The sequence below is a fragment of the Rousettus aegyptiacus genome, unplaced genomic scaffold, assembly GCF_014176215.1.
Source record: "Rousettus aegyptiacus isolate mRouAeg1 unplaced genomic scaffold, mRouAeg1.p scaffold_m13_p_2, whole genome shotgun sequence".
NCBI classification, from domain to species: Eukaryota; Metazoa; Chordata; class Mammalia; order Chiroptera; family Pteropodidae; genus Rousettus; species Rousettus aegyptiacus.
In genome coordinates, this window is record NW_023416295.1 from 128,936,474 (window position 1) to 128,959,058 (window position 22,585).

The 22,585-nt window shown below is 45.3% G+C and overlaps 1 protein-coding gene across 1 annotated transcript; it reads left to right on the forward strand.

Moving 5' to 3' along the window:
• The first annotated feature begins 4,819 nt into the window (after positions 1-4,819).
• KRT4 (keratin 4) lies at positions 4,820-11,327 on the forward strand. Its single transcript, XM_016142588.2, has 9 exons — positions 4,820-5,308; positions 6,967-7,181; positions 8,095-8,155; positions 8,520-8,615; positions 9,139-9,303; positions 9,565-9,690; positions 10,123-10,343; positions 10,600-10,634; positions 10,725-11,327. Exons 1-9 carry the CDS (start codon positions 4,820-4,822, stop codon positions 10,910-10,912), a joined length of 1,596 nt encoding a protein of 531 aa, XP_015998074.2. The 3' UTR covers positions 10,913-11,327.
• The last annotated feature ends 11,258 nt before the right edge of the window (positions 11,328-22,585 follow it).

The window sequence follows — 22,585 nt, forward strand, 5'->3', positions numbered from 1 at the left end:
AAAAAAAAGAATAAACTAAACCCAAATTTAGTAGAAAGAAGAAAATAATAAAGATTAGAGCAGAAATAGAGAACAGAAAAACAATGGAAAGGATTAATGAAACTAAGAGTTAGTTCTTTGAAAAGATAAACAAAATTGAGAGAAAGAAAAAAATGGCATAGATAGAGACTGTTTGTTCCTCTGGCGGCCAAATCAAAGTTGTAACAGTAGCAAGGAGCAGCAGCAAGAAAAAATCGCCTGGGGTCTAGATGAACAAGCCATACAGCTAGGGAAAAATCCAAGAAATTACCCTGAAATGGCAGAAGGATTTGTGAATTTCACTGTAAATAAATTTTGTCCTGAAAATCAAAAAAAAAGAAAAGATAAACAAAATTGGCAATTTTTAGCTATGCTAGCCAAGAAAAAAAGAGAGAGGACCTGTATCGACAAAATTATAAACAAAAGAGCAGACATTACGACTGATACCACAGAATTATAAAGGATCAAAGAGTGTACTATGAACAACTATATGCCCATAAACTGGACAACCTAGAAGCAATGAATAAATTCCTGGAAACGTACAATCTACTGAGACTAAATCAGGAAGAAATAGAAAATCTGAACGAACCTATTACATGTTGGGTAACCTCTGTTTGCACATGTCCAGGGTAGGCAACCAGGAGAGGCTGCTCTCTACCCCTGGGAAGGTGAGGATCCAGTGCAAAGAGTGCTCCCCCGCCCCCATCCTAAGGAGTCCCCATCCTCTCACTGTCGTTCACTGGCCCCTTCTCGAAATGCTGACTGGTTCTTTTCTGTACGCTGCATGATCCTCAGGTTGTCTCTGGCTCCCCAAAGAGTGATTCAGGCATAGTGGGGCTGCTGAGGCTGAGTTACTGTGACTGAACTGGGCTAGGGCCTGGATCCGGCCAAAGAGGGCGGGGGTGCTTTCCCACACCACACACCAGTTTTGGGGCTGAGAGTGAAAGACTTCGGGATCCTTATAATCCTAGGGCTGAATGGAAGGCTTGCCTCCCTCACCCAGAAAGGCCTCAGCTAACACACCCACCTGCTCCACACCCCTGTCAGCTGTTCATTTTTCTTGACAAGGTCTGTAACAGTTGCCAGATAAGCAAGGGTCATAGAGAACAATGGCAGAAGGTATGGGGGTGAGGCCAGGACCAGCTTTTAGCTGTTGCTTCTGGGAAGAGTCATGCTGTCCAATCCATGCTGTCTCTGGCCCAGGTAGACAGGAGGCATCTTTCCAATTTTCTGGGAAAGAAACTTTTCTCTTTGTCTTTATTACTTGTGGGCAAAAGCTCTCTTGAATAAGAAGCTCTTCCTTATGTCTACCTTTGGTTTCTCATGCTACAGTCTGAGGATTTTGTGAACTTCTGGCAATCCTGACTTAGTAATAAAACCGCAGAATATGACTCTAAACTTGAACTTTCTTCCTGTTCGGTTTGGGTTCATTATAGGATTTGTAATTTAGTTAATTTAAATTTAGTTAATTGGAAGACTCAAAACTGGCCCCTTGGGCCAGTGTCATGCCAATTGAGTACTTGTAAGATCAGGGCCTCATAAACCAAACAGCCCATCATATGACAAGAGCAAGGACAGAAGGAGCAGAGACACCTCTGCAGAAAGTGCGGTGAGCTGCTCAAGACCTTGTTGCTGTTCTGATGGACCATAAGCTACGGGTCTTTATAAGTTTCCATAATTATTATTTTTTTCTGTAGGTAATGTGTGGGATAGAGTCACCAATATAAAGCATTGTGGGAGTTAAGGTTATAAGATTTGAAGTCAGGACTAGCCTCCCACCTCCACTACTTCCTAGCTGTGTGATCTCAGGCAAGTTACATAAGCTCTCCGAGCCTCAATGTCTGGGACTCTAAACTGAGCATAGCAACACCTCTTTTTCAGGGTTGCTGTGAGGAATGGAGCTGTTTAAGAAAAGCGCCCAGTGTCTAGCACATAACAACAGCTCTAAATGAGAGTCCCTTCTACTTGAGAAGCACTGTAGTTATCCTTCGTCTTACTTTTTGTCTCTGGGAGAGTGGCTAGCTCACTTTAGAGTTATCTTCACAGAAAGTACATCAATCTTGGCCCTGTGGTTCAGGTGCCCCACAGGCACAAAATAAGACTGATTGTATATCATGTATTAATTCCTCCTAAATCTCTTCCAGCCCCACTTGCTTTTTGTTCTGGGCACTGGACATAAGCAGACAAACCTCTAGGTACACATCATTTTCTTTTAGTAGTAGAGTTCACAGCTATACACTATAAGATACAAAGGACAAATCATCGGCCACCTTGGGGCTTCACCTTTGTGGATACAATTCTTCCTCCTAGCCCATGAAAATCCCCTCAACCCCCAGGGACAGCTAGGGAGAAGCTCCAGTTCTCCTCTGCTCTTGCAGCTGCAGCCCCAGAGAACTGGGGTAGCTCCACCTTCCCTTCCAGCTGGGCCCACTCCTGGGGTCACTATGGAAATCGGTAGACTCTGGGTTGCTAGGACCCTCAGAGTCCCCTTGACTGGATCAGTCAGTTTAGTCAGGTTTGTTCAGGTGCCCAGTTCTAGTTTGGCCTCTGCACAAATTAGAACTGAATTCATACTAGATGGGATGGTGTGGGTGAGAGGCCTGGGAGTGGAGAGCCTTTGGGACCAGACTAATGTGGGATCAAGTCCCAGCTCCACCACATGCTCCTGTATGACTCAAGGGCAACTTTATCCCCCTGAGGTTCCAGGTTTCCATTTGCAGGCAGGGCTAATGATACCTACTGCATAGAGCTTGAGGAAGATGAAATGATCACGTGCATATAAGGTATCCTGCACAGTGCCTGGCACAAAGTTGGTACTCACTGAACACTCATTGAAAGGATGAGTTGAATGTTCAATCCCATTCCTTATAGGAGATGGTCCTGGCTCTAGGATACTCACTTACTACAGGTAGAGTGGACCACCCCTTGGACTTCCTTCAGTGGACCTTGGATGAAGCCCAGGGGCCTCCTGTCCTCACTGCCACAGCTTTTCCACCCACTCTCCATTGCGTAGAGGGCAGGTCAGGGAGAGCTCAGCAAAGGCCGAGATGCATAAGACAGAGGGTGAGGTGCAGATCGTGGGTAGAGGTAAGAGGAGGGCAGGAAGAGGGAATGAAGGTGGAGGTGGGGAATGGAGGAGCTGTCAGAGGAGGGAGAGCTCCCAGTCGTCCAGCTTTTCCTGTAACCCGGCCCCCAAGATCTGGGTTCACTGACCTCTTCTTACCTCACAGGCCCTGCCCTGTCCCTTTGCATGGAGAGAGATACTCATTTTTGCCATGGCCAGCTTTCATTCGGTCACAGTCACCTTGGGTCTGTGGGAATTATCCAGGCCCTGGTCACTGCTGCTCCCCAGATTTGGATGAGCAGTCTCATGAGGGGTTGATTAAACAGAGGAGTGGGACGCAGGTTTACCTAATTTCTCCTTGTGAGTGACAATGGCAAATCCCGGGCAAGAAAAAGAATAAAAGCCTACTGATCTACTATGTGGCAGGCACTGTAGGTACAATGTCTTATTATCTATGAGACAGGTGTCCATTTTATGGATGAGAAGATGGGTTGAATGAGTTTAGAGAGGTTAGTTGCTCAAGACTGCACGGCTAATTAGTGGCAACAGGTGGCATTTGCACTCAGTGCAGAAGAATTTAAGTTAGGGCTTAAAGCTAATACTTTTGAAAACAGGACATTGCTCTGAGAAGGCGCTCATAGGTTTCATACATTGCTCTGAGAAGGCGCTCATAGGTTTCACTATTCTGCCAAAGGGGTCCCCAGCACCAAGAAGTTACAAACTCCTGCCCTGACTGTTGGGACCATTATGGGAAAACAGGACATGCTCTGTCCTGGTGGAGGCAAGCACAGAACTGGGCAGCAAATGGAGCAGCAGGGTGCACACAATGAGGACCCAGCATGGAGAACATTGATCTAGAGTCCTGCAAACAGAGACCTGAACAGAGACTGAGAAGGAACACGAGGCCAGAGGGCTCAAGGCAGAGTTATCTCTATTCCATCCCTAACTCCACACCCAGCATGTATATTCTCAGTAATTGTGTGTCAAGTTGAGGTGAGTCTTGATCTAGTTTTGGAAGGCTATAAGGTTGAAATATGGATTTCCCCATTCGTATGTGTATTTGGGGCCAAGTGTACATGAAGGAATAATAATGGCAATAATAACAAATATATGTGCAGCTTCTGACAGTTTACAAAGTACTTCATTAACTGTAATCTCACTGTATCTTGAGAGAAGGTAAAAGTAAACATTTGTATTGCTTCCAATATACGGGTGAAGCAACTAAGCTTCAGAGAGTGACTTGCTCCAGGTATGCCGAGCTAGTAAGGGCAGGTTGTGCACTAGAACCCATGCCGTTAGGTTCCAAATTCTGTGCCTTGAATAAATGGGCAATGAGTTGTCTTGTCTGGAGCAGGGAGGCTGATTGGGAGGATGGAGAGATGGAAGTGTAGTGGGTGGGGGATCTGAAGGGCTGGGCCAGGCAGGGCCTCTGACACAGGAGGCCCTGGGGCACTGATGCAGGTTCTCCTGGAGGGGAGTGTTGGGATCCAGTAAACTGTGCCCTCCAAATGACTTCTTGTAGGTGTGTTTAGTGACATGCTCAGCAGGTAAAAGAAGGATGGGCTGGTGCCAAAGGCCAAGCCCAGAGATGTTTCAGATTTTTCCCTTTATGCCCCTGCAACCAAGCCCTGCTGCTCCAGCACATATAAGAGACCCAGGCTAAGGCCTTGACAGTCACTGGGCTGGCCTCTCGTTTTTCTCTCTGACAACTCTGAGCTCACTTTCCTCTCTCTAGCCATGATCTCCAGACAGCAGCGTGTCCGAGGCGGGTCCCAGGGCTTTAGCTGTAGCTCGGCCGTTGTAGGTGGAGGCAAACGAGCTGCTTTCAGCTCAGCCTCAGTGTCTGGGGGTGCGGGCCGCTGCTCCTCTGGGGGCTTTGGCAGCAGGAGCCTCTACAACCTCGGGGGGAACAAGAGCATCTCCATCAGCATGGCTGGATGCCGGCAAGGTGCTGGTTTTGGGGCTGCTGGAGGTTTTGGGGCTGGCAGTTTTGGTGCTGGTTTCGGCGCCGGCGGCTTTGGAGGTGGATTCGGGGGCTCCTTCAATGGACGGGGTGGTTCCAGCTACCCCGTCTGCCCTGCTGGGGGGATTCAGGAGGTCACCATCAACCAGAGCCTGCTGACCCCACTCCATGTGGAGATCGACCCTGAGATCCAGAAGGTCCGGACTGAGGAGCGGGAGCAGATCAAGACCCTCAACAACAAGTTTGCCTCCTTCATAGACAAGGTGAGCCATCCCTTTGGCCTGACCAGGTGGTGGAAGCCAGAATTCCTGAGTCCTGGCATTTCGGTCCTGAGTCTGCCATAGGAATTTCACTGAACTACTCTGGGCCTCCGTTTTCCAGCTATTAAAGGGGAGTTAGTATTTTGAATCTGTTTTGTCCCATGGCTGGTGGGAAGATAGTCTGTCAAAGCAGTTCAGTATTTAGAGTTTTCTGGGTGCTCTATGTGATACTTGGCTAATCATTCAACTTTTCTGGGTCCAGTTGGCCCAGTTATAAAGTAGGTTCATTGTTTCCCTGCTTTTTCTCAGATTTTAGTTTCAGAAATAAAGAGTTAATAATTTAATAATTAACTAATAACTAATTGTTAATTATATTATAGTTAATAAAATAATTTAACTACTGTCACTTCTGTTGGTGGGGCAGAAGAAAATCAGACTGGTTTCCCAAATGAAAAAGGAACTGACTCAAATGGCAGAATCTAGATCCTGACAAGACCTTGTAAGGTCATTGCTTTCATCTTCTTGACTCTGGGCAAAATTGCTTACTTGAGTCTCTTAGAAGAGATGAGAGGATGGGTATCCCCTTTTCTTCTTGTTGTCCAACTTTCTTTTCCACACAGGTTAGAGGTTCAAGTCCTCATGCTTAATTACAACCAAATATGTTGGATGATAGCAAGCAGATCAGCCTTAGACAGCTGAGTCATCCAATGATTAATGACCGAATGGATGAGTAGCTATTTGGTCAAGGATGCCCCGATTCTCTGTGCATTGAAGTCTTAGTTTTCTTAGATGTATAGGGCAAAAATGAGCAATTTTGGACTAGATCGAATGGGAATGTTTGCTCTTCTTGCTAGTTCGAAGAGACCTATGGTAGCTTAAAGAGGCTTTATTGTGACTCTAGGATGTGAAGATATAAAAGCAAGACCAAGGGTTCGGTGCTTCCTTGTGCCATCTCGCGTTTTGGGTTCAGACTATGATCAGTTACCCTTACTTGCTTTTATTTTGATTCTGAAGCACATAAAGTGGAAAGGTCATGCTAAACTGCTACCTTGATTTGGTTAGATCTTTTCATAGAGAGAGGAAAAGTTCTAGGAAGTCCTTTTGCAGAATTGAGTCTAGCTAAGGCTCAGAATATGTCTAGGGCTTTGCTCTTAATTAACTATACTCGATTGTGCACTGGTTCCCAGGGACACACCAGGTCCAGTTATAAGTAAGTGTATTTAAAAAATCTGCAGTGAATTTATAATTTCTTTGCCGTGGATCAGGATCACTTTGAATATAGGCCCTCAGACTGGTTGTATCTCCTATTTTTGTTTTATTTTATTATTTCACAGAAGTTTAGTGTTCTTCTCAACATCTCTTCCCAGGGCCTCTGGGTCTCTGTAGGGAGAGCTGTTCTTGCTGCATGGTCACGCCCTGCTGCTCTGGTTGTGCTCTGTTGTCAATGACCCACATGGCTCATTTGTTGCTATGGACTCACAAGTGGGGCCACCATGTTGACTCCAGTGGATGATTCCTAGAATTGTGACATATTGGCCTTAGTTGGATGGCTATTGGACCACCTGGTTGGCTTGGATTGATAGGGTAGGTGTTGGCCTTGGCCAGCCCTCCTGCTAAAGCTTCAAGCCTTCATCAACTGGCCTGTACCTTTTTAAACACAGGTGAGGTTCTTGGAGCAACAGAATAAGGTCCTGGAGACCAAGTGGAACCTCCTCCAGCAGCAGACAACCACCACATCCAGCAAAAACCTGGAGCCCTTCTTTGAGGCCTACCTCAGTGCCCTGAGGAAGCAGTTGGATGCCTTGGTCAATGACAAAGGCCGCCTGCAGTCTGAGCTGAAGACCATGCAGGACAGTGTGGAGGACTTCAAGGCCAAGTATGTGAGGAAGAAAGAGGGGCCGCCATCTGACAAATCTACTCAGCCATGCCCCAGGATCCCTGGGCTCTTCTCCATTTAGAATCCCAGGGTCTGAAGATATTCCGAAGGGGTCAGGAAGGCCCTCTGGTCTGACATCTCTATGTCACATTTCAATGGGGGTGAAGTTTAGTAATCCTAAATTGTCCCAAACATAAAATGAATGATACAGTCAGGGAGCTGGGCTTGCTTGCTATATGCAAACAAGATTAGAAATCAAACAGACAAAAAAGTACTATAGCATAGTCAGAAGAATATAGGTTGTAGAGATAGGTAGATCTGGTTCGAATACTGATTCTGCTACTTACTAGCTGTGTGATCTTGGGTAACCTGCTTAACCTCTCTAAACCTCAGTTTTCTTAGGGATAATAGTCCTACCTTATAGGTTGATAATTAAATGAAATTAAATGAGGTAGAGAAAGCAGGTAGCATAGTGCTGGACATATAATGAACATTTGATCCTTAGCTCTTATATACTCACTCTGGGGTAAAGCTGAGAAGATACCAACGCCCTCTCTCAATTCACTCACATGAAACAAAAAGAATTTCACCCACCAAATGGCCCAAAGGACAGCCCTTCTATGGAAATAAAATCAACCAGATCTTTGCTGGTTCTCTTCACATCTTAGCTCTTGAAAACAGTCTTTTTAAAGTTTAGTTTTCACTTCTCTGAATAAATCAGAGTTTAGTTTGGTAACTCATACATGGTCATTATTCAATAAATGTAAGTTGAATGAATATCTGTATGAACATGGGAAATGTAGCCAGTTAGCTGGATATTTCTAAATAGATGTTTGAAAAGCAGCATCAGAGAGCTGAGAAACACTGGTTCACTGTGGGACTTTTATCTTTTCCTTCCCATTCCCACCCCCAGGTATGAAGATGAGATCAACAAACGCACAGCTGCTGAGAATGACTTTGTGGTGCTCAAGAAGGTAAGAGATGAAGGAGGGCAGGAAGTGCAGCAAGGGCACTCTTCTCTCCGGAGCAGTTTTTGGCTGGAATCATGGCATTGGTCCATCTCTGCCTCATCTCCACCCCGCTTAGTACTATCCAGATCCAACTGAACCAGGTCCTAAGGAATTAAGGCTGGGAAAAAATTCCATTTGGATAATTAACTCTCATGTCTTCAGGTGGCTTTAGCAGAATATGTCAAATGAGTACTCTCTCGACGCTGCACCTGGAGCTGAGAAGCCTTTCCTAAATGCTGCTGAGAACACCTTTGTGTGCCACTTAACATCCCCTGCCCCCTGTTGTAATTCCTGTACCTTGTCTCTTATCCCTCCTCCTCTGGCACAGGATGTGGATGCTGCCTACATGAACAAGGTGGAGTTGGAGGCTAAGGTGGACGCCCTTAATGATGAGATCAACTTCCTGAGAGTCCTCTATGCTGCGGTAAGGATTCCATCCCCCGCCACATCCAGGGCAGGGAATTCTCCATCTATGAGGCTGCTGGTTGGAGCTCACAGTTCTTTGGAAGGATTCTAGCTCCTTTATTTCAGGGCAGTGGGCTCTCTCTGTAAGGCCACGGATAGGTTCTCAAAACCAGATGCTATCTTAGAAGAGATGATTAGATTGGAAGACTGCATGGGATAGAATTTATTGCCACTTCACATTTCTCTAGTGAAGTAGACACATTCCATCTCCTTTTACCCATTGAACTGGATGCTCACTGACATGGATTGTCTTATAGTTCCCAGGGAGCAGCGAGTTCCCAGGAGTAGAGACTATGTGCATTGCTTTTCCGTCTTGAGATGTCACCAACCACTTGACTTCTACATAGAAATTTGCCCATCCTCCCCCTCCCTACACATTGGGAAAGCCAACTCTGCTTCCATCTAAGCTTGTAGCAAATTTCTTGTGTCAGAGATTAGAGAGGACTATACGGGGGGCCTGATGTGAAACATTTTTCCCACAGGAGCTGTCTCAGATGCAGAACCATGTCAGTGACACATCCGTGGTCCTGTCCATGGACAACAACCGGGACCTAGACCTGGACAGTATCATCGCTGAGGTCCGTGCCCAGTATGAGGAGATTGCCCAGAAGAGCAAGGCCGAGGCTGAGGCCCTGTACCAGATCAAGGTGGGTGCTGGGGATCTCTCAGAAGTTGGATGTGGCTTTTGGGGGCTCTTCTCTTGATGTCTGTGAGCAGGCAATCATGAGCTCGTGCCCAAGAGAAGTCAGAGATAAATTGATTCTTCTAGGCATTCTTTATTCTGGTAAGATTTGAGATTATTTGACATTTTGTATTATCCTTGCTACCTGTAGCTATTCTTACTGAGTTGACTTAAGAATAGGCCCTACCCAAACATCCCTGACCCCTCATTTCCTATGTCTCCTTAGGTCCAGCAGCTCCAGACCTCAGTTGACCAATATGGGGACAACCTGAAGAGCACTAAGAGTGAGATTGCAGAACTCAACAGAATGATCCAGAGGCTGCGGGCTGAGATCGAGAATGTCAAGAAGCAGGTAGGTGTTCTCTCCTTCCAGACACAGTGCAGGGCCAGGGTCCTAAGGCAGACACCTCCACAGCAGAAAAGCAGGTAAGACACCAGGCCAGAAGATCCTGAGCTTATCCACAGGGAATTTGTAGCTCTTTGCATAAGTCATACCCAGATCTTTTTAGCAATATACCATTTAACATGACGTGCCACCCCATGTCATAAGGCTTTTTCATCTTTTTCATAGGATTTTGCTCATCTTTATTTAATCGATCTGATGAGGGCATTGGTAGACTTTTCCTGGAGTGGATGAAATGCATAAGAATCAGGGAAGGTGGGGAGAAGGACATGCAGAACCCTTAAATCTTAACTCATGCAAAGCTCCTACAGGAGAAGGGACAGATGCAGAGGTCTTAACAGTAGGATGCTGATGATTGCCTACTCATGCCCTTGTCTACAGTGCCAGACTCTGCAGGCCTCTGTGGCTGATGCTGAGCAGCGTGGGGATCTGGCCCTGAAAGATGCCTTTAGCAAGCGTGCAGAGCTGGAAGCTGCTCTGAAGAAGGCCAAGGAGGAGCTAACCCGGATGCTGCGCGACTACCAGGAGCTCATGAGCGTGAAGCTGGCCCTGGATATCGAGATCGCCACCTACCGCAAGCTGCTGGAGGGCGAGGAGATCCGGTGAGGAGGGGAGGGCAGGGTGGTAACATGAAGAGTGAGAGGTCTGGGACCATGGAAGGTCCAGGGCACTTCTGCTGGGCCGCTTGCTTCAATGATGCACTGGTGCATTATGAACCAGGACAGTGTTAGATAACAGGTTCACAGTCAGGCCTTAAATTTGGCTGCTTAAAGTGGGAAAGATACTTGACACCTGCTGATAGAATGGAGTATGGCTCTGGGCTCTGCTGTGGCTCACTGTTCTTTCTCTTCCCCACAGGATGTCTGGAGAATGTCAGAATGCTGTGAGCATCTGTAAGTGTCCATTTGTTCACCCTGGTTTGAGCTGTGACTCCTCGTTGCTGGCATTGTAGAAATAACTGTGTTGTTTCCTCTTTCCCACAGCTGTGGTCAGTGGTGCCACCAGTGCAGGAGGCATTGGTGGAGGATTAGGAAGCTGCTCCGGGTTTAGCCTGGGCAGTGGCTTTGGTTCTGGCTCTGGAAGTGGTTATGGGTTCGGTAGTGGTGTCTGTGGCAATTCCAGCAACAAGATCATCTCTAGTACCACCCTGACCAAGAGATCTCACCGATAGACGAAATTAGGACTCTGCAGTCTCCCGAGCCTACCGGGGCCCAGGTCCTGGTGTCTCTGCGCTTCCTTCACTTCTGCCTGCACCCTCCCCTTCTGGAGCTCATCTTACCAGTGTCACCTCAGTGCCAGGGAGTGGACTCTGTCCTCTGGGAGTTTGGTAGCTTCTTCTCAGTTTAGTCTTGGTGACTCACCTGGAATGGGAGGTGTGTCAACTGACCCTTCAACCCCCATGGGCAGAGGAGGACACAACTAGGAGCATCATGTCCAGAATCATCGGGGTCACATATGTCCCCTCCCAACCCAGTGCCATCTCCTATCAGGACTGACTCCCCAATCACTTGGCAGCAACTGGCCCTGCATGGCCAGGACAAGAACCATTCAGTGTCCTATCCAACTTTTCTCCTTCCCTCTATCCATTTTCTGGTGAATTTTCAATAAAATGCTTTTGTCATTCACTCTGAGCAATTGTTCTTCACTGGGGAGAAGTCTTCTGAACGCAAAGGAAAGCAAAGAAGACTGGGGCCTGAGGGGTCTGCCTGTATCGATCAAAGTCATCAGCTAGTTTCTCAAGTCTCTCATCTAAATACCCAGATTATTGAGGGAGAGGCACAGTGTGTGGAGCCTGAAGGCTGCCTGCAGAACAGGGGCACAGACTCAAAACAACTAAAAATTATTTAAAGTTCACCAGCTGAAGGCCGTCTGGGCTGAGTCTGTAATGAAGCTGGAGGGAAGAGTGTCAAGTCTGAAGGTGTGAGGTGTAGAGCAGGTAGGAAAAGAGGCAGTCATGGGTCTCTCCTGAAAATATAACAAGAGATTATGGACCCTATGGGGTGTTTATACCCAATATCTAACAAGGCTTCCCTGCTTATGAAATTCCATGTACTGGACTAAATCTCATGGGACCAGTCGGGCTTTTAGGAACTTGTTTCAAGACTCAACAAGGTCACAATTATTGAAACGAGATGAGAAAGCATGTCACCCTCAGTGAGCTTTCATGCTCCTCAGGTGATTGTGTCTGGTGGGAGTCCCTAGGTGATAGGGGAGCAGGGGAGGTGCGGCGGGTCTTCTGGGGCAGTATAGGTGAAGTTGCCTGATTGAGGCCAGCCCTGGAGCTTCTGGTTGGTGAAAGGCAGAATGAGGGTGAGGATAGTCAGAAGTGGGGGTCTGAGTATAGCCTTTGTGGATACCTTGTTTCTATACTAAATCAATTCCAAGATACCTGGACAATCATAATCTTTCCTTCTCCAGAGAAAGACTGCACAGTTCCCCATGCGCAGTCTGACCTAAAAACTTCCTACTGCAGATGCTGAATACGCTAATTCCCTTGGCCACCCAGTTGGTGCCTGGCACCTTTCACTGCCAGGGAGTTCATTCATATTCCAATCACTCCAGCGCAGTGCCCATGGGGCCTTATTGTGTGTAGACAGAAGGCACACAGTTTGCCCAAGGCCAGTCTCTGCCCACAGGGCCTTCATGAGGAACTGGAGGCAGGCTCAGGGTAGCAGGGTGGAATGGTGAAGGGTTAATCTTGGGGCCTTGGGATTCCTGGGCTGGGGCCCTTTGCCAGGAGCAGCCACTCCCTGGGCAGGACTCTTGGTCCTTCACAAGCCCCACCCTAATCTCCTCATTGTCTTTGAGCTCACACCAAGTGTCAGAGCAGGAAGTCTTTGACTTCTTCCCACCACTGCACTCCTCCCCTGGGAAAATGCTGGACTTGCTCTTTTCTGAGTTTCTGGGGTGCCCAGGAGGAGTCAAGGGTTGGAAGAAGGGGAGTGGTTTCTCAGGTTCACCCACCAGGAAGTTGCAGGTTGTGAGGGGCCACACTAAGAGGCTAGGGATGGTGGTGGTGGGGGTTGTTGGGCAGGTTAAGGAATTTATCATGCCCTCTGAGTAAGCAAAATGCCAGCCTGAGTGGCACTACTATGTCTCCAGGGCCTTTTTAGTTGAATTTGATTATTTACACACAAAGTCAAGTTGTAGATTATAATATGTATGTATATCTTAGAATGAACATGTTTGCATTTGTAGGCAAGCAGCTATTTTTTTTTAATTATTATTTTTTATTTATTTATACAAGAAGACTCGCATACAGAAAAGAGAAAAAGAACATTCATGTTGCCCTCTACTTCAGAACAGTCCAAGGGAGTGGATCCTGGCCCTGAGCCATAGGTTTGAAGCTGGCCGGCTAATCAAAGGGAATTATTTGGGAGAAAATCCACTTCTGAGATAATTGGCACCTTTCTCTCAGATTCTGTGAATTGGATTCTGGCCAGCTCTTCCTGTTCAGGGGAACTCTGGAGACACAGTTTGCATTACCTGCCTCTTGGGAGGCCCACACTCTTCCACCTGCAATGCTTTACCTTAAGGTGTGCTGAAATCACTTCTCAAATCATAATAGCCCAACCATGGGTTAGCAAATCTTAACCTTAATTTGTTTGGTTTGTCTGCCCAGCTCTCCAAGCTCTTGACTTGTAGCCCTGACTGCAACCTTATCCTTGGTTTGGCTCAGACCCCTGGCTCCCAGGCAACAACTACATTTGCATAGATCCCTCCACCTTTATCCAGACCTTCTGCTCTGGGTTCAGCGCTCTCAGTTTCAAATAATTCTTGCTTCCACTTTTGAAGTCTCTCTCGCTTGTCGCTGGTATAACCAGGAGGGCACAGCAAAGAGCTGATTATTAGTGTTGCCCCAAGTAGATTTCGATTTAGGTACTGTTGGGACTCAGGCTTTGGATTCTGAGACCAGAGGACCTCAGAATAAGTCATGTCCACCACCATGGCTTGGGTGGATGGTCAAGGTTTGTGAGACAGCTAACTAGAGAAATAATTGAGGGAGCCGTGTCCCCTTTGTGATTCCTCAGGGCATGGTACTAGTGGGCCAGCCTAGGACAAAGGGATGGGCAGGCTGAGGGAAGAAATCATTTTAGTCCCTGCTGCATATTTTCACTGTATTGAAGGTAGGGACCAAACAATCATCTCTTTTATCCCATGAAGAGAAGATTGAGAGGGTTGGGCCATGGTCATGAGGCATCTTGGTGGTGGTAGAAGCCCCGGGACTCTGGCTCATTGTCGCCCATGGTTTCCTGGTTGACTCGAGTGAGGGTAAAATTGTTCAGCATCTGCAGTTTTTTTAATTGAAGTGTTGTGGATTTGATCCTCAAGGATTGTAAGAAGGTTAAAGATAGCTAGATGAACTAGGAAGAAAGAGTTTTATTGCTATTCGCCAGTCACTTACCTACCATCTACTGTCCCTCCACTGACCCACCCATTCATTAGCTAATGCCTTTGAATTCTTAGGGCAGGAATCATGCTTTATTTATTCTGATATGTCAGAGCCACTGTGCTTGACACTAGTAGACATTTAAGAAATGTTGGTTGAGTAAACGAACAAATATTTATTGAGTGCCTAGTCTGTTTTAGGAAATACTACAATAAGAATTAGACTTTGCTTTCAAGGAATTTTTAATTTAGATGATAATGTCTAGATAAAAACATACACATAAATAACTTGGTAACCAGATAGACAGAAAAATTCTCTTAGGGGTTACTAACAAAGGCTATGGAAGTTCATACTTCTAGTCTTGGATGCGTGAGGGAGTTGGCAATCACAGGAGGCTTCATGCAGGAGGTGGCATTTAAGTGGGGCCTTGAAGGACAGGTAGGCCTGGGTGCTAGAGATGGGGGAAGTGATCTGACAGTGGGCAGGATTCTAATCTCTTCTAAGAGGAAGTCCTTTCTTCCAAGACCCTCCCTGGAGTGGCTCCACCCTACTGGCTCACCTCTTTGCTCTGTTGCCTGCAGGCCTCTTCGGGCCTCGTTCTGATCACACTCCCTTCCCTATGTGGTGTCCCGAGGGGCTGCAGTATTTCCTTCATCAGACTGGGAGCTCCTCTGTCTGCAAATTCACCGCCTACGAGCTTCAGCTGGACAAGCATCACAGTGGAGTTCTTGTCCCTGAGGAGGATATAGTTCAATGTGACTATGTGTATGTGAGTGTGGGGAGCGTTGGGTAGGCAGACACATTAAATACAGATTTTCTGTACTTTCAGGACAGTGTTAGAGTGAAAGTAGATGTAAACATTGAGGCTCTTGAAGACCAAGGGAAAAGCACCTTTTGCCTAGGGATTCAAGGAAGGCTCCCTGGAGGAAGTGACACCTGCGATAAATCTTGAAGCCTGAAAAGGAGTCAGCCTGGTATCAAGTGTGTGGACTTGGAGTCAAGGTGAGAGGTGCAGAGGAGAAGGGTTCTCTAGGCAGCAAGAATATCAGAGTAAAGACAGGGAAGTGTGGCACTGTGCAGTATGTGTAGGAACCCATGCAGCTTAGCATCCCTTAAGACTAAGGGCAGGGAGTGGTGAGAGGGAACACTGGAGAAGTAGGTCAAGGCCAGGTTGTGGAGGACCAAGGCTTTGGACATTTGGTTCAATTTGTTTGGAGCTTGGGTTTCATGTTCCAAGACTGGACAAGCTCAGAATGAGGTGTACATGAGAGATGAAGCTCTGGAAGAGATAGGGAGGGGACTCTGGGCTATATCTACTCTCAGGGTGTGGCCTGTAGGCCCATGACAAGCTTTGGACTCATGTTCGGGAACTGCCCTCTTGACACCTTACTCCCCTTCCACAGAGCCAGAGCTGTAATGCTAAGTCTTGCAACTGCTCTGCCTCCTTTCCATCTTGTTTACTATGAGGAAATGTTCCCAGGGACTGAGAGGTTTGTTGTCATTCCTTTGTTGCCTGGCAGAATCCTCTCCCTTACAATGAAATTCATTCCTTCAATATTTATTGCATACGTTCCATACACTAGGGGCCGTGAATCGCTATTTCTAAATCTCCTTAGACTACTTACACAGTATCTCATGGTCGCTTTATTTCCTATCATGATCACACCCTCTGCTTTAAGTTCAGTTGGAGTCCCTTAAATTCTCCAGTGGAGAGAGTGAGATCCATGCTTCTCAGATCATAGCACAGAAAAATAAATTTACATTTCTTTTTCCCTGGGTTAAATGATCACTTAACAATCTTTTCCTCTTTCCTTTTTACCTTTCATACCAAGCAACTAATTTAATAACTTCCTAAGTTTTCTTGGGTATCTCCCAGCAAGAACAAGATGATTTCTGCTACTTCAACCTTTGGTTTGAGGAGACACACTGGACAAACACGATTCAGCACAACTATGGTGGTGAGCTCCTATCTTCAGAAGGATCTCATATAAATAAAGGCTTACTCAGAGTGAATCTCACCTTCAGTTTTATTGTCCTGCTCATCTTCTCTGTAATGCTCTGTGGCCACTGTTCTTTCAGTATATTCTTAGAGCAGGAAGCAGAAGTGAGTTGTTTAAAACCAGAAGGTAAGGAAGGTGGAGTGGTCTCAACACATTCCCCCTTGATTCCTGTGGTCTATCCTCCACACAGCAGCCAGATTCATCCTTTTATAAGTCAGCTTGTGTCTCACCTTTGCTGAAACTTTTCAAGGGCTTCACCTCTCAGAGTAAAAGCTGGCTTCATTTAGCATCTCAGCTTGTGTGATTTTGCCTCCCAGCTGCCCCAGACCTCATCTCTGATGCTTTTCCTTTCCCTTCATCTGCTTCAGCTGTGCTGGCCCCATGCTGCTCCTCGAACACATCTCCCACTCCTGCCTCAGGGCCTTTGCACTTGTAGTTCCCTCTGCCCAGGACACCCTTTGCTCAGATGTCTGCATGTAATGCTCCTTCACTGTATTCAGACTTCTGCTCAGGTCCATCAAGGCCACCTCTTTGAAATAACACCTGCTGCATTTATTTCGTAGTTTATTTTGTTGTCTGACATAACATGTATTTATTTGTTTATTGTCTGTCCACACGGGCATGTGAGTTTTAGGAGAGCAGGGACTTCATCTGTTTTGTCCATTATTGCATTTCAGGTGCCTGGAACAGTAGTTGGTAAATAGTAAGCGCTCAATAAGTATTCTTTGCATGAATAGAAAAAGCCAGGGCAGGCTGATCAGAGCTGATGTTTTGCATCTGCAGAAGTAGGATATTAAGTCAAAAATATGATGAAGAAAACAGATGCTTGGTCCTGTATCGATATCGATGCAGATGTGAACAAAACCGACTATCTCTGTGTCCTGGATTTTATTTCATTTTTAAGTTTTATGCTGTGTCTTTGACCAACTTCCCTTAGCAGGCATATCAAAGCCTCTACTTCATGATTATCTGTGATGTTTAAAAAGTAGCCATAAATATGTTTTTAGTAATAGTCAGAATGGCATGACAACTGAGATAAATATCAAACTGGTAATAGTATCAATTATAAGCAATCATTTATCACAAGACCGCCAGGAGATAAGTCTCCAAGTGCTACTGTATTCTTTGTCCCTTTGCCTTGTCAATCATTAGTACCTGAGTTATACTGTTAAAAAGTACTGTAACAAGGGTCTGGCGTGGAGAATTATCTGTTCAGAAGTGCTGAGTTGTTTTTTCTGTTCTGACCCACTTCCCCTAAGTATATTACCCTATAACAAATTCTGTTATATTCTACAGAATCGCCTGCTTTGTTTTTTACTCTTAAGATGCCGTCTTGTTATGGTGGCCATTACATCTTTGCCTCACTGTCAGACAGGTAGTCACAGGAGAAATGAATTCATTGAATTAACCTGTGATTTTTCCAGAGCAACAGAAAAGGCCCTATTTTCATGTTAGGACAGAAGCACATGTCAAACTGACACCAAATGACAAACACAAAATAATAGCTAATGTTTCCTGAGTACTATGTCTAGGTATCATTCTTAGTGTTTGCCTTACATTATTTAATTCAGTTCTCACAACGAGGAGATTAATCCGCTATTATTTTCATTTCTCAGATGAGGAAAGTTGCCCAAGATCACACAAGTAAGTAAGAAGCAGAGTCGGGATCCAAACTCAGACTGCCTGACTTACATGGGAAAAGCCCATATCTTGTCCTGCATTCAGGATTGATATGAGCCAACAGTTAAAGATGGGTATAGAATCTTAGCCTGCATTGAAAGAAGCACAGTGTTCATATCACAGACAGTAATGTATCTTAATTAGGCACTATGATTTTAAGAGATACATTCACAAAATGGAATGGAGAGTCCTGGAAACCATGTGTGCTGAAGTCTGGGAGAAGCAAATGGTTGTATTTAACCTGGAGAACAGCTTCTGGAGATTCAACAGGATTTTCTAATATTGAGAGAGCTGTCAGACGGAAGCCAGAGAAGTTTGTGTGTGTATTGCCCTGGACGGCCAGACGAGAGCAAATTCGTTTCAGTTCAGATCACATCCATTGAAAGACTGCCAGGACCAGGTGATGATGGACACAAAAGCAAGAAGGATTTGTGGTGACAGCACTCAGAGGGGTACAGCACAGCATGGAATTTCAGCAGGGGACAGTGAGCTCTGTGAAAGGGACAGAGCTGTCCAGCAGTGGAAGAGGCTTTTTAACCAGGCTGGAAGGCCTCGTTTAGGGTGGCTGTTGTGTAACTGCAAGTGTCCTGAGCATCCAGAGGTGCACACATGTCTGTAGATTGAAAAAACAGCATGTCTTTCAGGTATATGTATTACCATTTTCAAATATATACGATTATAAGATGTAATTTTAAAAAATACTGCTGAATTTGAAGTAAAAAGATATATTCTCAAAGAATATTGAAAGTATTAGTTTTGACATATGTAAAGGTCAATACAATTTTTGGTGTTAAAAGGGACCTTCAGTACAAATCAGTAGTGGATAGGTCATGGGGATAGGAGCACGGCACAGGAAACGCAGATGGCAATATGGTAATGGCTATGTGTATAGCCAGAGGGAAGACAGAGTAATCAGGGGGATCATTTCATAAATTACATAAACGTCTAACCAATGTACATACATATGTGTGTATATATATGTAAATATATATGTAAATATGTATATATACACGCACACATATATATGTGTGTGTGTGTGTATGTGTGTGTGTGTGTGTGTGTGTGTGTATATATATATATATGGAAGATTGAGTGCCATGGTGATAATGGACAGGTGGGTGAGGCCTCTGCCAACCCAACCTTACAGATCCCATGAAGAGGAGTCAGGCTCCTACTGGAGCTGAAGACATTTAAGTTAGATCATGAAGACCTTTCTCCAGTCAGGGTGTTGCCTTGCTGGCCTGGGTAAGCCAGGAGATTTGGTGAATTACCTTCCATGGGGGATCCTGAAGAGTAGGAAAGGCTGAAGCAGGGGCCTGCTTCAAGGTAAAGGAGTGGACTGGACAGACTCCTGGCTGGCAGCATCCTGTGAGGCTCTGATTTGATATATTGCAACACAGGGACTCTTTTCTCTGGAGTACTGGAGTACTATGTATATAGTACTTAAGTATCTATCAGTATTTAAGATACTTAAGTTAAGCTCCAAATAATACAGGTGTTAAGGGTGAGTGTAAGCCAATTCTGTTTCCTCAAAATCTTTTTTGGGTTCTCCAAGTCCAGATGGGCCAGACCATCTAGAATTTCAAATCCCTGGTTGCTTCCTCCCCTTCCATTATCTGCATCACTCATGACTCTCCAATCAGAATTGACATTCTAGTTCTGCTAATGTACTTCCAAACTCTGGTTTGCTTCCTGTTTTCTTGTGGCACAATGTCTTCTCCACAATTCTAGCTACAGAATAAGACTAGATCAAACCTATCTTCTCATTCCTTCCACCACCTCTTGGGGAGGTCCCAGATCTAGGACTAGCTGATGACAATGGTGGGTGTGACTCTGCTTCCCCAAGATTCATCTCCAAGCATTCCATCTAAAGGAACGACAAGAATCAGTAGGCTTTGGCAATGGCTGGTATCTGTCCTGGTCAGGGCAGTTAGGTACCTTGATTCGCTATGAGTTTAAGAATTCCCATTACCCTCGACTTCAGGCCCCACACCTGGCCATACAGCAGCCTCATTCTGTCTGGCACAAAAGGCAGGCCCTCCATCCTGTTCTCACCCATTTCTCCAATGTTTTCTCCCACAATCTCTTTCTGCTTTAGCTAGGTGTATCTAATAAAGGCTTATACTTGCAAATATGAACATCTATTCTGTCTAATGCAACTAAAAATAATTTATTAAAGGACATTGTTGCTCATGGCATTTCTGGGAGCTCTATAGCCTGGAACTATTCCCAGCTACACTTGGGGTCTAATCTGGTTAAAACTGCTGCTGTACCCATGATGCTTGAGGCAAAATGACAAAACCCCACTTCTGACCACAGAGATGTAGTTGTCCCCATCATTGTGCTCTCTGGAAAGATCTATTGCTCTCTCCGTGGCCATCTCCTTATGTTGTCCCCAAGTCTCACAAGGGTCTATTTCATTGGAAGATTGAAAGGCCTGGCCTCTAGCTGCAAAGGGGTCTGGGAATGTGTGTTTTGGATTTTACCCCAGGATGGTGGGGATCACAATGTGGGAAATAATCCAAATATAGGAAGGTGTTCAAGAATGTTGTATAGTCACAAATGACAAAAGTCCCTCACAGTCTGCACTTCCTGAATCCAATCGTGCTTGTTTACAACACTGAGCCTTTTCATGATCCTCTGGGCTGAAATGACTTTCCTTCTGTTTGTCCAAATCCTGCCCTCCTTAAAAATTTCAGCTTATGTCCCTTCATGAAGCCTTCTCATGTGATTCTACATTTTCCTTGCTTTTCTGATTCTCCATGCCCTCACAGCACCTGCAATGTAGCATTTAGTTTTACACAGTCGTGTACTGTTTGGTTTGTCTAAGTTGTGAGCTCTTAGAAAACCATTCTTTCTTACATGGTGGCCAAGAGATCCTCTGCTCAGTAAACACTCCTCATATTTGTTCACTGATTTCTATTTTTTGGCCTGGAAGCTGAGGCCTGCTTCCCTTCACCCCAAGTTGTGGAGTTGATATAATTTCTATCTCTCTATCTCTAAGCTGTACTCACTTCCCAATGACCTCAACGGATAATTTTAAAATGGAAGCATCATTTTATATTGATTCTTTTAACAGGTATTCAGGCTAAAATTCTCCATGCGACTTGCAAATAAAAATAGTTAAAAATAATAAGAAACACTAATTGAACACTAATAGTGCACTAGGCACTTTTTAGGCATGGCAATGACTCTATGAGAGAGGTACATTAATAAATTAATTTTATAGATGAGGAAACTGAAGCACAGAGAGTTTAAAGAACTTGCTCATGGACATGCAGTGACAAAGCTGAGATTTAAAAACTGGATCTATATATATCCTAAACTAATATAATGTTGTACATTAATTAAAAATAAATGATAAAAAAAAACTGGGTCTATTTGGCTCCAAAATGCATACTCTTAAATATTAAGAGAAAAAAATATGGCCTAATTTTGGTGATATGTTTATTGAAACACTTGACAGAGATTTCATTCATCCAGTTCTATTTCTGTGAGATCCAGAAAGGCAGAGATGATTGACCATCTTTAATGGTTAATGACACTGATACATAAAGAATTTAAATGGCCTTGGTCATGGTTAGTCATAGGGAGGGGCTGGTCCAGCTCTGGATTTGGTGCATTCTTTAAACTCTGGTTCCTCTGAGGGAACAAAGATGAGGAGGGTGCCTGTGTGGCCATTCTCTGGGCCTTGGGCTAATTTCACATGCCATTAATCCTTGGGCAGCAGCTCTGGAAGGTCAGGGCTGTAAGTAAGACATACTGGGAAGGAAATCCCAGTGCTGGGCAGGGAGCATATTATGTGACCTCAAAAGCCCAGTCAACTTTAAGATGGTTCTGTGATTGCTTGTTTTTTGATACTGTGATTCTATCCCATTTTTTCCAGTGGGAAGGAAATGGCACTCAATCTGTATGTGCAATTTCTTAAACCTGAACACGAAATTTTAGAGGCCTGTTTTTGATATGTTAAGGTGATCTCAATTAGCTTGGGCTACCTCATGTAGTGGTATCTGAACTAGCTTTTTACCAGTTTTATTTGGTTGTAATCCAGTATAAAGGCACAATTTATTCATTAATTCATCAACTGATTGATTGGTTGACTTATTCATTCAACCAGCCTTTATGAGCATCTATTATTATTGGCAAACCACAGCACTAAGAACCAAGAGATCCAGTGTATTATTAACAAGACCATAAGTAAGCTCATGGAAAGTTTACAGCTTTATTCTGGAGAAGGGTCTAGGATGTCACATAGCCTAGGGGTAACAAATGAGGATAGAAGGACAAAGTGGGAGAACCAGGCCACTGAAGAACCTTCACTTCCTCTGTATTTGGGCCATCCTGGACCTGCCCAGTGAGAGTTGAAAAATCCCCCGTCCTTTCCTCCTTTCCCCTCATCTGAAGAGGCTCCTGCCAAGGCCACACAGGCCACACCCGGGGCAGGGCCTAGTGTGCAGCAAACAGATGGAAAAAGACCTGTCCTGGAGAGATAAGCGACTGCCTTGACAAGCTCCAGAGCTGATCAGGAAGGCTTTCCTCTTGGATAAGCCAAGCCTCAGAAAAACACCAGGCTGGCAGATTCTCAGGGTTTTGGAGTCAGACACCTTTGGGAGTGCTGCCGGCTCTGCCAGGTCTGGCCTACTGAGGCTGGTGGCAGGTCTGGGTAGTGAGTTCACATACCTCCCAGGAACACGGCTCCTCAACCAGAGAGTGGCCCCTCAGGGGCTCTGTGTGTCTCATTCATGAGTCTCCAGTGCCTTACACAGTGCCTGGC